At 51.5% G+C, this 12,962-nt stretch overlaps 1 protein-coding gene across 3 annotated transcripts in view; it reads right to left on the reverse strand.

Annotated features, from left to right (window-relative positions):
* Window positions 1-12,962, reverse strand: part of Crhr2 (corticotropin releasing hormone receptor 2) — a 46,965-nt gene that overhangs the window by 12,748 nt on the left and 21,255 nt on the right. For 2 of the 3 annotated variants that reach the window (XM_071608289.1, XM_027939653.2), the window contains 3 exons: window positions 3,787-3,872; window positions 2,212-2,321; window positions 1,735-1,852 (listed from right to left, as the gene is read on the reverse strand). In XM_071608289.1, coding sequence (XP_071464390.1) covers window positions 1,735-1,852; window positions 2,212-2,321; window positions 3,787-3,872 — 314 coding nt within the window. The remainder of the gene's footprint in view (window positions 1-1,734; window positions 1,853-2,211; window positions 2,322-3,786; window positions 3,873-12,962) is intronic. The other variant, XM_027939654.2, reaches the window with a different exon arrangement.

The raw sequence follows: 12,962 nt of genomic DNA on the forward strand, positions 1-12,962 counted from the left end.
ACTCCTGGGGCCCAGCAGGGCTGACCTGCCCAGGAAGGACAGCGAGGTGTGGGCCGCCCAAAGTGGGTGGATGGATGTGGCATCAAACCCCACTGAATCTCACTCCAAAAAAGTTAGCACTTCCCCAACTCTTTCACCCTCCCCCTGAGACTGAGGGGCCATTCTCCCTGGTGCCTATGGGTTTAACATCTCCCTACTCCTCTCAATGTCTCTTCTTAATAAGGAAGAGGGGAGCTGGAAGGCTGGAACTGAACTGTGCTGTGTTTTCACCGTCACGTTCCAGGTCACCTTCAATTCACAGCAAGTCAGGCTGGCTCTCGTGTAGGAATGGGATATGAAATTTCATTTGGAAAAAAAAAAAAAAGAAAACCAGTGAGAGAAGAGTCAAGGGAGTGTGGGGAGGAGCTGCAGCCTAGGAGGGTTTCTGCAGAGCCTGTGGCTTGGGAACTTCTGGACTTGGAACCATTGGCACTGGCTCTGGAGGGGGCAAGTCGCTGTGCCTCCCTGAGCTGTAACTGACACTGCCTTAAGGGATGGTAAGAGGAAGTGAAGGGTGGCACAGACAGGCACCAAGGAGGAGTGTTGTGGTTGTGAGTGTGGCTGCTGTTTTGATTTGCCTCCTTGGCAGAAGTGGATTTGTACCTGTCCTTCTGAGCAAGGTGACCCCCACCCCCAGCACCTTGCTGTGCCTAGAGCCACAGAGTAGACCAAACAGAGCCAAGGTCTAGGCCACAGACCTCCAAGCCTGGAAGCCCCGACTTGGTCCTCTTTCTTGTTGACTCAACCCCAGGGCAACTCAGAGCCAAGGTTGGGACATGGAGAATGGTGGGGACAGCAGGCTGGGGTGTGAGCCAGCCCTGGGTCAAGGGAGCACTCAGCTCCTCCCTGTCTGGCTCTGACACCCCTGGATCCTGGATAACCCTCCTGTGCTGAGCAGCTAGCTGCTCTGCTGCTTTGCCCCGTGGTCTCAGCCCTGATCTTTGGCCCATGTAGTGTCTGTCTCCTTCATTGTAGAAAGTCCTGCTTTCTAGGTGGGAGGGTAAAAATTCCCTACTCCGACCCTGGCCTTTTCTGTAAGTGAAGGATGTCTCACTGGTACTAAAGGCATCTGATTAAATTTGTTTGAACTTGACTCAGGGTAAGGTCAAGTTAAGGGTCAAACCGGATTAGTGTCTGCTGAGATTCAGGCCCTCTGAGGAAAAAGTGTGGAGAAGCCTCATGCCTTTTCTCTCATGGGTGTGCTGAGGAGCTGTATTGGCCCCAGTCTAGTCTACAGTTTTATAATGACCTGGACACAGTTGACACAAATCCAGGTGGACACTTAACACAAGGGAAGCCCATGATGTGGAGGCATCATTACAGCACTGACCTGAGAGAGTCACTGAACCTCTCTGGTCTCAGTTTCCACATCTGTGTCAAGGAGGAAATGACCCCTAGCCGTCTCTCATTGGGATTCATTGAGAGAAAGTTCAACAGAGGTTAGTTCTATTCTCTTTTTCTCTAAGGCACCCGAATTCACAAGATGGAGACGGGAATGGAATAAACCAGTCAGGCTTATGCAGCTCCTAAGACCCTGGCCTGGCAGCCCTGGCCCCTGCCTCCCTGGTCCTGGGGGGACAGTGACTGGGGTGGAAGTGAGCTCACGTTTAGTTTTGCGCCTGAGTATCGAGCAGAGAATGGATATCCCCCAGAGCCAGACCCCCAGCCCAGCCCCGGGTCTCCCCGGGCAGTGACCTCATTGCTTTCATGCACTTCGTGGTCGATGAGCTGTAGCAGGAACCACATGACGTTTCGCAGGATGAAGGTGGTGATGAGGTTCCAGTGAATCACGTTCCGCAGGCAGCGGATGCTCCTGTGAGAGGCCCCGGGCAGGGGTCAGCCAGCGTCAGCTGGGGTGAGTCCACCTGGGGTCAGAGCTCAGATGGGGCTGGGACCAGGGTTCAGTGGGGCTCAAGGGTCAGCTGAATCTGAAGTCACCCTAAGGCCAGGTAGAGACCAAGCCTGGAGTAGGGATAGGGCTACCCCAGGAGCCAATTCCCACCATGGAGGCCCTGGTTGGGCCTGCTTGGCATCCCACAGGCCTGCTGATGGTCAGTGCCCAGCACCAGGCCCATCCCTCCTCTGTCAACTGGCTCTAAGGTGCTCAGAGCAGAGGTGAGATGTCCAGGAGAGATGAAGAGGAAGAGAAGGCAGGTTGGGAGGCAGACTTACCTCAGAGCCAGGAAAAGCAGGAAGGCGGCCACCAGGGCTGCCACAGAGACACAGTGGCCCAGGTAGTTGACAACGAGAGCTATGCGGTAGTGCAGGTCATATTTCCTCTGCTGGACAGACAGACAGACAGACACGGGAGACGGGGGCCATGAACATGTGGGGGTGGGCCTGGGTACTCCAGCCATGCCCATCCCTGTGTGTCTTGACCTTGGGGGCAGCAGATGCTCCAAGTGTCACCACCATGCCTCAGTCTCCACGAGCTCACTCCTGTTGGTCTTGGTGGCTCTTGTTATAATTGGCTGTGGCCAGGCCTCCCAACATGCATTTTTTTTAGGGGGGGCACATTTGGATATGGTCTATTCTGAGATATCCCAGAAACATATATACAGATTCAGAAAGAAGAGCCAGATGTGGCTCTATAATGCCACATCTGAGTTGAATCTCTGCTGAGCCCCCAGATGGCTGAGCACCTGAGGGTGAGCTAGTTCATGTCTGGGCCTCAGTTCTGACATCTGTGCATTAGTGTCAACCTGCCTTCCTACCTCAGAAGCAGCGACCTATGGAAAGCCTGGAGATGCCTGGGGATGGGTTTTCCCTGGGTATAGCAAAGAGGGAGTCCAGCATCAACGGAGCATTAGACATTCAAACTGTACGTCAGTCAGTTTGTTGTTATCGTCAGGTACTGGCAATGCTAAACAAAGCCAGTGGACTCCCTCCAGCCAGGGTGAGTCAAGGCCCCACCGCACCCCCACTTCCAGTCACCACTGACTTTTGGCCTCTAAGAATGAAGAAATGAGGACAGAGAGCTGCCCGGGGCTTCTTTCTATCCAAACCTTATGACCCCCTGCCTGCCCCTCTGTGGCCTCACTTCCTCAGGGGAGGCAAATGCTTTTTCCTCTGGAGTGGGACTTCATTTGGGGCAAAAATTCCGCCCCCACTGAGGACTGTGTTGGGTGAGAGAGGAGAGGATGGCGCTGGGATCAGGAGAGAGGCACAGCTTGCTGGGGGTGTGGCTCAGTGATAAAGTGCTTGTCTGTCACGTGGGGGGCCTGGGATCAATGGCTAGCACTATAGTGACCACAGCAAAAACAACAACAACAACAAAAAAAAACAACTCTCTCTAGAGTGATAGTGGAGCAGAGCAGGAGAGGTCCCAGCATAAAGGACCCAGCTTCCTGGGAGATGGGCCTTGTGGGAGGCTACACTTGTTTTCACATGGAGTCACAAAATCAGAATGCCAGATGAGGAAACCGAGGCTCAGGGGAGGAGGAGGGTGTGCAGTCACAGCCTATTAGATGTTGGGGAGCACTGGTCATGTGGTCATTTCCTTTTTGTGTCCCATGCTGCCTTGGCCCAAGCTCTCCTGGAGATGGGACCCCTTGTCCCCCTTCCTGACTCCTACCACAGTGTCACTGAGACAGGGTAGGACAATAGGGATACGGGCATGAGGCACACAAATGAATGGTTGGGCGACACAGAACTGGTTCTGTCACCCTTGGGATCCTCTGTGCTCAACCCTAGTCCTAATACCTATATGAGGACCAGGGTCATGGCAGTTGTGGGGGGTATACTTACCTTGTCATCCAAAATGGGTTCGCACTGTGAATAGTTGATCTTTGAGGCCCACGTCCCGTTGTCTAAGCATTCTCGGTAGGCATTCCCTACAAAAGATTTCAGTCACCAAGAGTCGGGTCACTTCCACGCCTCAAGAACCCTCCCTGGCTGCCTGGTGCCTGCAGGATAAAGTCCACCTTCTTTAGTTTCCCTGGGTCCAGAAATATAAGGCACCTCTGAAAATCTAAGTAAAAGTCGTTTACGTGTAAATTGCACCCAATTGTGAGCAATTTTGTGTCTAAAGGTTTGATGCCTTTAGCAGAATAAATAATGGTCACCCTTCCCTTGGTCACTTTGTATTTATGAGTTCCATAGTTCTTTTCCCCAGTGTGAGCATTTGCATTTTAGCACCAGCTACCAAGGGCATAGCGGGCATAGCGTGTGTTTCCAGGTGCCAGTTCTTCTTCTAAACGCTTCAGAGATGCTTGTACATTCGATCCTCATGACTCCCACCACAGTGTTACTGAGACAGGGTAGGACAATAGGGATACCCTATGAAGTAGGTACTAACACAGAATCCACCCATTCATAGGGAGGAAGCTGGAAAGAGAAGCACAAAGAGATGAAGCTGCTGGCCAAGGACACTGAAAAAAGAAGTCCAACCCAGGTCTGCCTCTGGGCTTTGTATTCGTGACCTTTGGGCTTCTAAGTCAAGGTGAACAGGCCTGAGGGAGATTTGGGCTGTGTTCCTGCCCCTGAGCTGCCGCTGCCTGGGAGAGCACCGTGCCATGTCTCCAAGTGTTCGGGATCCAGCATCCTCCTTAAAGTTGGATTATGGTTCATGAAAAGGCAGCAACGTCTAACGTCCAACGTAGAAAAGTGCACTTGGATTAAAGGGGAAGGCACAAAGGAGGAAAGCTGCTGGTACCTGCCCTTCTCTGGGTCCTAGCTCTGACTACTGTGGGTGGAGGTTTAATGCCTGAGCCACCCCCTGGGGACATCGTGCCCTTAACTTCCAACCAGGAGGGCCTCCTCCCCACTCCAGAGGACCCCCAGAGCCCTTTGTCTGCCTCCGCTCTGCATTACACCATGAGCTGCCTCGCCGCCCCCTCTTGACTGCAATTCTGAACAGTGCATCGTTTGGGGGTGATATGTACCAGGGTTCTGCTCTGGCTAATGGGCAGTTTTTTTGTGTATTTTTTCTTTTTGGCTTATGTTCGATATACAATACAAAGCTAATGAAAATAAATAGCTCACAGAGCACCAAGTCACAGGGCTGGAGGGGGAACCTTAGATTGTATTTGGAAGCAGCAAGTTCTGAAATAATTAAGTTACTTAAAAACCCACTTCCGTTGGGCCGACAGTGAGTTAAAAGCAATGGAATTATTAAGGAGCACTTGCCAGAGAGCAAAAACAACGGGGAGATTCTATTAGCTTAATTATTCTTTAATTTGGTGCTCTGAGCTCTGATTTTTCAAACTCAGGGTTATGGCCAGCCTAGTCCTGCCTCTGGGGCCTGTCAGCGTGAGGCCCGTCTCTGGCTGGTTGAAGGAGTCAGTCAGGGGATTGTCCTGGTCTTATCCTGACCCTTGAGGAGAGGAGACCTGTCCCTCACCCTTGTCCCTGGCAACTGACTCCCAGGTGGTCTTGGACCTCTGATGCACATCTTTCTCACAAACATTCATTCCACATTGTGATTCTGAAGTGGGCAGGAGGTGGGGGGACTGTCTCCACATGTGAGCCAGTGACGTCACTGAAGGAAAGAATAAAGGTATCCTGGCAGATGAGAATAAGGGCAGATCCTTTGTAAGATGCACACTGTCTTTCTGATGGGGGTTTAGAGTCTCTGTGAGGTGCATGAGGGGTGAGATGAAACAGACCCTAATTTGGGTGAGAGCTGAAAGGGCAGAAACAACGATCTTCTTGGAAAGTGCTCATAGGTATCCAGTTTTCCTGAAGTTCAGGGAGAGGTCCCTTCCTTCAGGAAGGCCTCCCTGATTACTCCCATCCCCTTGATTTCTCTCTCCTGAGCACCCTCAGTCCTGTCCACCCCAGCCCCACACTCCAGCCCTTGTCTTGTGACCAGTCAGAGTTGTCCAGGTGTGAATCTGGTCTCTCTGAGAAGTGTGGGGGATCTCTGAAGTCAGGGTTTCAGAATATCTGTTTCCCAAGCATGACATCTCGTGGGGACACTGACTAGGAGTGGGCTTGTGGAAGGGAGTGGGGTCAGGATGGAGAGGCTGCAAAGGGAAGGCTTTTCTGTCCTCCCAACAATGCCTCGAGGCCCCTGAGTGCCATGGATTCTGTCCCTTCCTTTCCTTGCTCTGCAATCCACCTCCTCCTGTCCCTCTCTCAGCACTTTCTCCAGTCCTTTTGCCTGGACAGTCTTTTCTTGCCTCCCTGCTGCTTGTCCTGACCCCTCAACCATGCTGATTCCTGCTTAAAAGCCACAAATAGCTCTTTACTGCTTTAAGAATAAAGTCCAACCTTCTTGACATGATACTCAAGGCCCTCAACACCCAGGCCCACGTCTCCCAGTCTCCCTTGCAGTTGACACTGTGCTAACAGGCCTGGCACAACCCCGCTCTGTGCTGGCCCAGCCTTAAACACCCTCCTGAGTCCCACTCACTACTCACAGCAAACTCCTCTCTCTTGAACCCCAGCTCAAGTGCCACGTCCTCCATGGATCCTTCCCCAAAACCCCAGGTCTAAAGCAATCTTTTCTTTTTTTCCTCTAAGTACCTTCTATATATTCCTACCTCTTGGAACACAGGCCTTCACACTTCATTGTTCTTGAGCCACAATAACACATTTTTGTATCATGATCCAACACACACATACACACAGACACACACACTTGCCTGAAATCCAGTTTCACAGAGTGAAATGTATCTTGGAAACCGCTACAATGTTTTTCTTTCTATTCTGTTCTAATGTATTCTGTTCATTTCATATACAAATGCTGGTCATGACCCACTAAATTGATTTCACAGTCCACTATTGTCCCACAATCCATAGTATGAAAAGCAAAAATCTATTTCAGATAGATTGTCGTAATTCTATGGACTGTGTCTCTTTGGACCTAATCCTTTTCTTTGCTCCCAGACTTGAGATCCCTAGGGACAGACAAATAGGCAGAGACCATACTGAAGTCATTGGATCCCTCATATTGGAGTCATTGGGTCCCCCCTTTCTCAGCAACAAGCCATTGAGTCCCTGTGGGTTGAATTGAACTGGTTTGGATTGGCTGAATCTTGAAAAGCAGGGTCTGAGATGTGGCATGTGGGATGGGAGGGACTTCCCTCTAGGGGCCCAGCCCTGTCTGGGGCTGAGGTTCTGGCTACAGACACTGGGATCCAGAAGACCGGAAGATAGACGTGTCCGCTGCAGCTAATGAGGGCACCGAGCCCTCAGGCACAGCTTTGGATAAAAGAGAGGAAGAGCCCCTCCCCTCAGGAACCACAGGAGGATGGCCATGGAAAGACTGAGGGCAGGTGGCAACGCCAGAACCACGGGGCTGGAGACGAGGTGGGTACTCGTTACCATAACAACACAGGTGCCCCTGCTGAGGATCAATGCTGATGGTGTGCTATGTGGCCTGCCAGGGGCATTAGGTTCTGAATGGTGCAGGCGGGGTCTTCCACAGCAGGGCTCTGTGGTTCAAGGCTCTGTAGTTTAGGTAGCCTGTCCCTATCCCCAGAGTGGCCCTGACCTGTTAAAAGTCCCTGAAGCAACAGGTTCTCCCCCCTGTCAGTTGTTAACACTTTGATAGTAGTTCTTGGTTCAGTGACTCATCAAGGATAGTCCAAAGGCCTGGCTAGGAGATGGGGGTTATAATCTAGACACAGTGTTAACCCTGGCTGGCTAGATGACCATGGCTAAGTCATATCTCTCTTGGCCTCTGTTTGCCGTCTCAGGAAAAGTAAGTAAATTGGTTCCCAATGATGCTATTAGCATCTCAGGTGAGTCAAGTTTTTGGTTGTGTGAGGCTTCCCAATTTACTGAATGCCAATGAACCACCAAGCCATGGCAACTCCAAACATGCCTAAATTACTTTCAAGTGCTCCCTAGATTGGCGCCTCTATCTCTGAGACAGGGACCATGGAAGACAGGGGCTGGGATGAAACAGTTTTGGTGGTAGTTACAGTGGAAACAGTGCAAAGACAGGTGAGGTAGGGAGGAAAGATCAAAGGAAACTGTGGGGAAAGCAGTATGGTCCTTGGCTAATGGAAAGAAAATGGCAAGAAGGGAGATAGAGAGAGAGAAAGTGATGGCAGAGAGGTGGGGAGGGCCAGAAGCAATATTTACTGAAAGAACGAGATCAGCACAGAGGCCCAGAACTTTCAGCACCACGGACAGCAAAACTCTACTGCACCCTGCCCAGAGCAGCCCCAGTTCCTCCAGGTGGTTTCCAAGACTGCTCTAGCCCTCCTGAGGGTCCAGCTGCTCACTTCTGCCTGGCTCACACTGAGCTGCAGCTGTTTTCTTGATGGTCCTGTAAAGAAGTCATGTTTCCCCATCTATCCCAGAGTCTCCCTGGAGCAAGACTTTACCTTTTTCTGCACAAGGTCAAGATCCCTTAAGAGGAAGGCTTGGGTGGCCCCTTCCTTCCTTCCTTCCTTCCTTCCTTCCTTCCATATTCTCTTTCTCCCCCTCCCTCCCTCCCTCCTTCCATCCTTCCTTCCTTCCTTTTTTCCTGGGGATGGAACTCAAGGCCTCATGCATGCTAGGCAAGTGCTCTACCACTGAACTACCTCTCCAGCCTATCTGGTCCTTAAGCAGTAAACAGCTGATCATGCAGTGTCCTCAGGATGGATCATGGCTGATACTGTTACCAAGGTTACTAGGGAATTCAATGAGGGCGAGAGGATCAAGGAAGGCCAAGAGGATAATCTACCATCTTGGGTGCCCAGGCTCCACCAAATTGCATGGTGAAGACAAAGCCGCCACACATATCTCAGGAGGCATCTAGGTCTCCCACATGCCCCTAGAGGATAGGCCAACCTCACTGCCAGAACTCCAGTCACTGAGATATAAATCCATGTTGGGGAGGGGGTGTTAGTCTTAAATACAAAACTTGTGGGCAGCATCCTCCAGATTTTGGGCATGGATACCTTGCCTGTTCCAAGGAAAGCACACTGGAAACTAAGTCAGTGGGCATCTCCTTGGGAATTTAAGAGGGGGAAAGCAATTTCTCCCTCATTTGGTCTGATGGGGCCCAAAGAGGGAAAGAAAGTGACATATGGGAACACCTAACAATGAAGAGACAGAACAAGAGCTCTCTCCCCTGGGACACACTTCCTCCTGCATCATCCTGGAGTCAGTATTTCTGGAGGGAGGAAACTCTTCCTGCTGCACTGTTTTAGCACGTGCAGCTACTGTGCCGCCTTTGCAGGGTCTTGGCCACACAGTATCCATATCATCAGAAGAAAATGCTTTAGGATCCAGATAGCCCACGCTCAGTCCCATTACTGTCTGGAGTTGGAAGGTTCCAGATCCCGCCATCTCCTTGTCTGGCTTGATCTTGACTTTGAGTCACTTTTCTTAACTTTGGTGGGAAAGATTTCCCTGCTAATATCTGCTCCCAGCCTGGCTACCACTGCCTGGACTGGGCAATGATGCTCTGGGGCATGACTAATTGCTTTTCACCCCAACTTAAGAGACCACTGAGGAAGTGTGGCCAGAGTTTGGTGGGGTGGAGGGTCAGGGGCAATGTCATGGTGCCAATATCACATTCCCCTGAGCTTCACAAACAAGTTGTATCTCCCTGAGTTGACATTCCTGCACAGCCCTCACACTACCACAGGCTGACTACGGTTAGCTGGCTCGGGGGTCTACCTTGCACACTCTGTCTTGATCCAATCCTAGCACATTGGAACAGGCAGCTGGTGACGCTCATCCAATCTTAGACCCAGTCTGACCTAGGAGGGGTGCTATGTTGAGAGAGAGACTGAGAATCTACCATTGCCAAACCCAGACTCTAAGTGGGAAAGGCCTCTCATCTGCCTAGGACATCTATGGTTCGGACATTTTTATGACATTTCTTTCATATTATTTGGACACTGTTCTCTGGGCTTTGATGGCCCACTTGGGGCTTCTAGAATGCCCAGCTCTCTATTTTCACTGGGCTTTTCATTCATGATGCCATCCTTGAGTGGGTACAGTGGGTATTACAGTCCACACTTACAGGGGACAGAGGGGAAGCTGAGTCACAAAGGCACTGAGCAATTTAATAAAGACCCAGTTGGGTCCAAGAAAGAGGCCAGAGGGTGGGTGGAGCCAAGCTCACTGCTAGGGATGGCTGGAAGGAAGGAGCCCAGCACAGCAGAGGCTAGAGCATGGGGTAGGCACCTCCTTCCATGAGCTTCTCTCCTGGGAAGGGAGGTGAAGGTGAACAGGGGATCCCTAAGACAGAGGTTTCCCTAAACCAAGAAATGTCATCAAACTCCACCTCTGCCTCACCTCGGACAGAGAAACCAAGGCCCACAGAAGGTGAAAATCCTTCCTATGGGTGACAAGCAGGCAGCAGCATGACCGGCATTAGAATCTTCTTCCAGCCCACAGCTCCTGTGAGATACTGTAGAAGACTCTGGCTGGCAATAGCCTATGCTCTTCCCTCAACACTGGAAGCAGCCCCTAGAAGAGTGAAGAGGCTGTCTCCAGAGCCCTTTGGGGATGAGATCCTTTCAGTCTAGACAGAGAGATGGCCACCTCCCAAGACAATACTCAGAGGCCACAGAGTTGTAGGGGCTCTCAGAGGTGACAGAAGGCCACACCACCCCTCCTTCCCATGTCTGCACTGTTGCAGCCATTCTTGATGTAGCAGGACACACCAGTGCTTTGGCATGTCTCTAGAATGGGGTTCTGCAAAGTACTCCCCAGAGGTTAGGTTAGGTGGAGTGCGCTCTCCTTCCCTGTCCAGTAGATGCCTCATTACAGACGGGACCAGGGGTTCCCAGGAGGGAATGGTAGGAGCCTTAGGTCAAGGAGGCCAAGCCTGCACCTGGAAGTTCTGCCAAGGAAAGTGGGCTTTGTCCCGGAAGGAGGCAGCAGGACCCTTCTTTGCAGTCACAAAGACCATAGGCACAGGCAAAAGAAGGTTCCAGGGCAGAGCAGATAGAATGAGGGATAGAGCAGAGAGGGAAATGGAGGTGCAGTGGGAAGAGAGAAGGAATAGGGAGGGATAGAGGGAAGGAGAGATCTGGAAAGGGACAATCAGGTGGGAAAGAACACAAGAGAGAAACCAAGAATAGATAGATACTCAGACACAGAGACAGGAAGACAGAATGGCATACAGAAACAGAGGGAGACACGAGAGAGACACACTCAGAGATGGGCTCAGGGGCATCTCTGTGGAATGGGGGAGGTCAGAGGAGAACAGAGCATCACTGCTGAGCTAACCCACTTCCCTGCTCCCTACAGACAAGGAGACAGAGGCCCAGGAAGGGGATGGACTTGCCCCAGGTTATACCATGTATGGACCTTCAGGATTGCTTTGGTGACCAGACATTAAAGCTGGGCTCATGGAACCCTAGGTGAAGGCAGAGGCCACTGCCTGCCCCTGAACTGAAGTGCTAAGTCCTCACCTTCCCAGGCTCCCTTGCAGCTAGGGCTTAGGCATGTGACCCAGAGGCCCCTTTTCCTCTACCCAAAACATGCACCTGCTAGAGGGAGTTAGTGAACTGGCGTCTACAAGAGAGACAGAGAAAGTGTCTCCAGTAAGGGCTGCAGGCACTTAAGACCCCAGAGCAGTTGTCCAGCAGGATTGTGACCCAGATGGTGGGATGGGAGGTCAGGGGCAATGTCATGATCTTCTCAAATAAGGTGTATCTCCCTGAGTTGACAGTGGCATGGGGGCACTGGCATGGCCACCTGGGGAGAACAGGGATTCCCTCACTGGCTCTACTCCATCCCATGTTCTTGGATGAGGGCCTCCAATCTGGTTCTCAACCCACTCTGTGATTCCATAAGCTCTTAACAAATTCTTCTCTCTGCTTAACCCAGCAGAGCTTCTGAGCCAGGGAAGCAGCAGAACCTTGGTTAAATCCTTGTTCTGTTATGAGTTAGGTCACTTAACTTCCCCAGGTGTACTATGAGGATAATACTATGTTCCCATCCCTGGAGGGGCATAAGGATTAATGAGCTTGACAACAGTGCAGACATGAAAGCGCATGGTAGTGTGAGCACACTGCAGGGGCACACAGCTACTAATGTGGACTAGCATGGGTGACCTTGCAAGAGTCCCTTCCCTTCCCTGGGCCATTGCTGCACCCAGAGATGGTCTCTGGGTGAGACCAGTCAAAGCTCTGACCCAGCCTCCGAGACTCGCTCATGCACATCCTGAGAACCACCAGATGGCTTCCCTCCACCCGTGGTGCCCTCTGGGGCTGTTCTCCACCCAGCCAGCTGCTTCCTTGGCATCTCTGCTAAGGTGTTCCTTCAGCTTCTCAATGTCAGCACATCTCCCACTGTGCTCAGCAGTCTCCTGTGTGCCTGGGTCATCCGTGCCCCTCCACCTTTCCTTCTCCCACCTTGTTAATTCCAGTGCCTTCTGCTCGACCCCAGGGTACAGCACCCCTTGTCACTCCTTTCCTTCTTGAAGAATGAGTGTCCCCTCTGCTCCTGAACTTGTCCAGGCTCCATCCTGCACTGACAGTGATACTGTGCATCATCAGCTCTCCATTTGCCTCTCTGGTCTGTTTCTTTCTCCACATGATGCTCACTAGTCCCCAGCCACAAAGCACAGTTCCATATCTGGGTCTTTACTCATTTTCCCTGAACTAGATTGACTCTCCTATGCCTATTTGCATTGGCCCAATAAATCCAACCTGACCCTAGAGTTGCAGGTCAGATGGCTGAGTTCCCCCACTTCTCCAGGCCTAGAGGCTTCCTTTGTCCCCTAAGCTTGCCTTCCAAATTCAACATGTCACTCTTGGAAGCAGACTTTCCCCATGGTTAAAAGTGAGGGCTGTGGGTTCCCTGCTTGCACTGGTGCATAGGATTGGTTAGAAGCTTGAACAAGTGACTCCATGTCTCCAGCCTCAGTGTTCTTGTCTGCCATGTGGACATACAAGCAGCGTGTATGGGGAGTGGGATCTTGGGTGCAAAACTCTCTTGGTGGAATCTGGCCCCTGGACAAAGAGCAGCCCTTGATTGTTTTGTGGCAGTTTCTCTGCACTCTGCTGAGCTGAAAGATT

The sequence above is a fragment of the Marmota flaviventris genome, chromosome 1 (assembly GCF_047511675.1).
Source record: "Marmota flaviventris isolate mMarFla1 chromosome 1, mMarFla1.hap1, whole genome shotgun sequence".
Taxonomy (NCBI): Eukaryota; Metazoa; Chordata; class Mammalia; order Rodentia; family Sciuridae; genus Marmota; species Marmota flaviventris.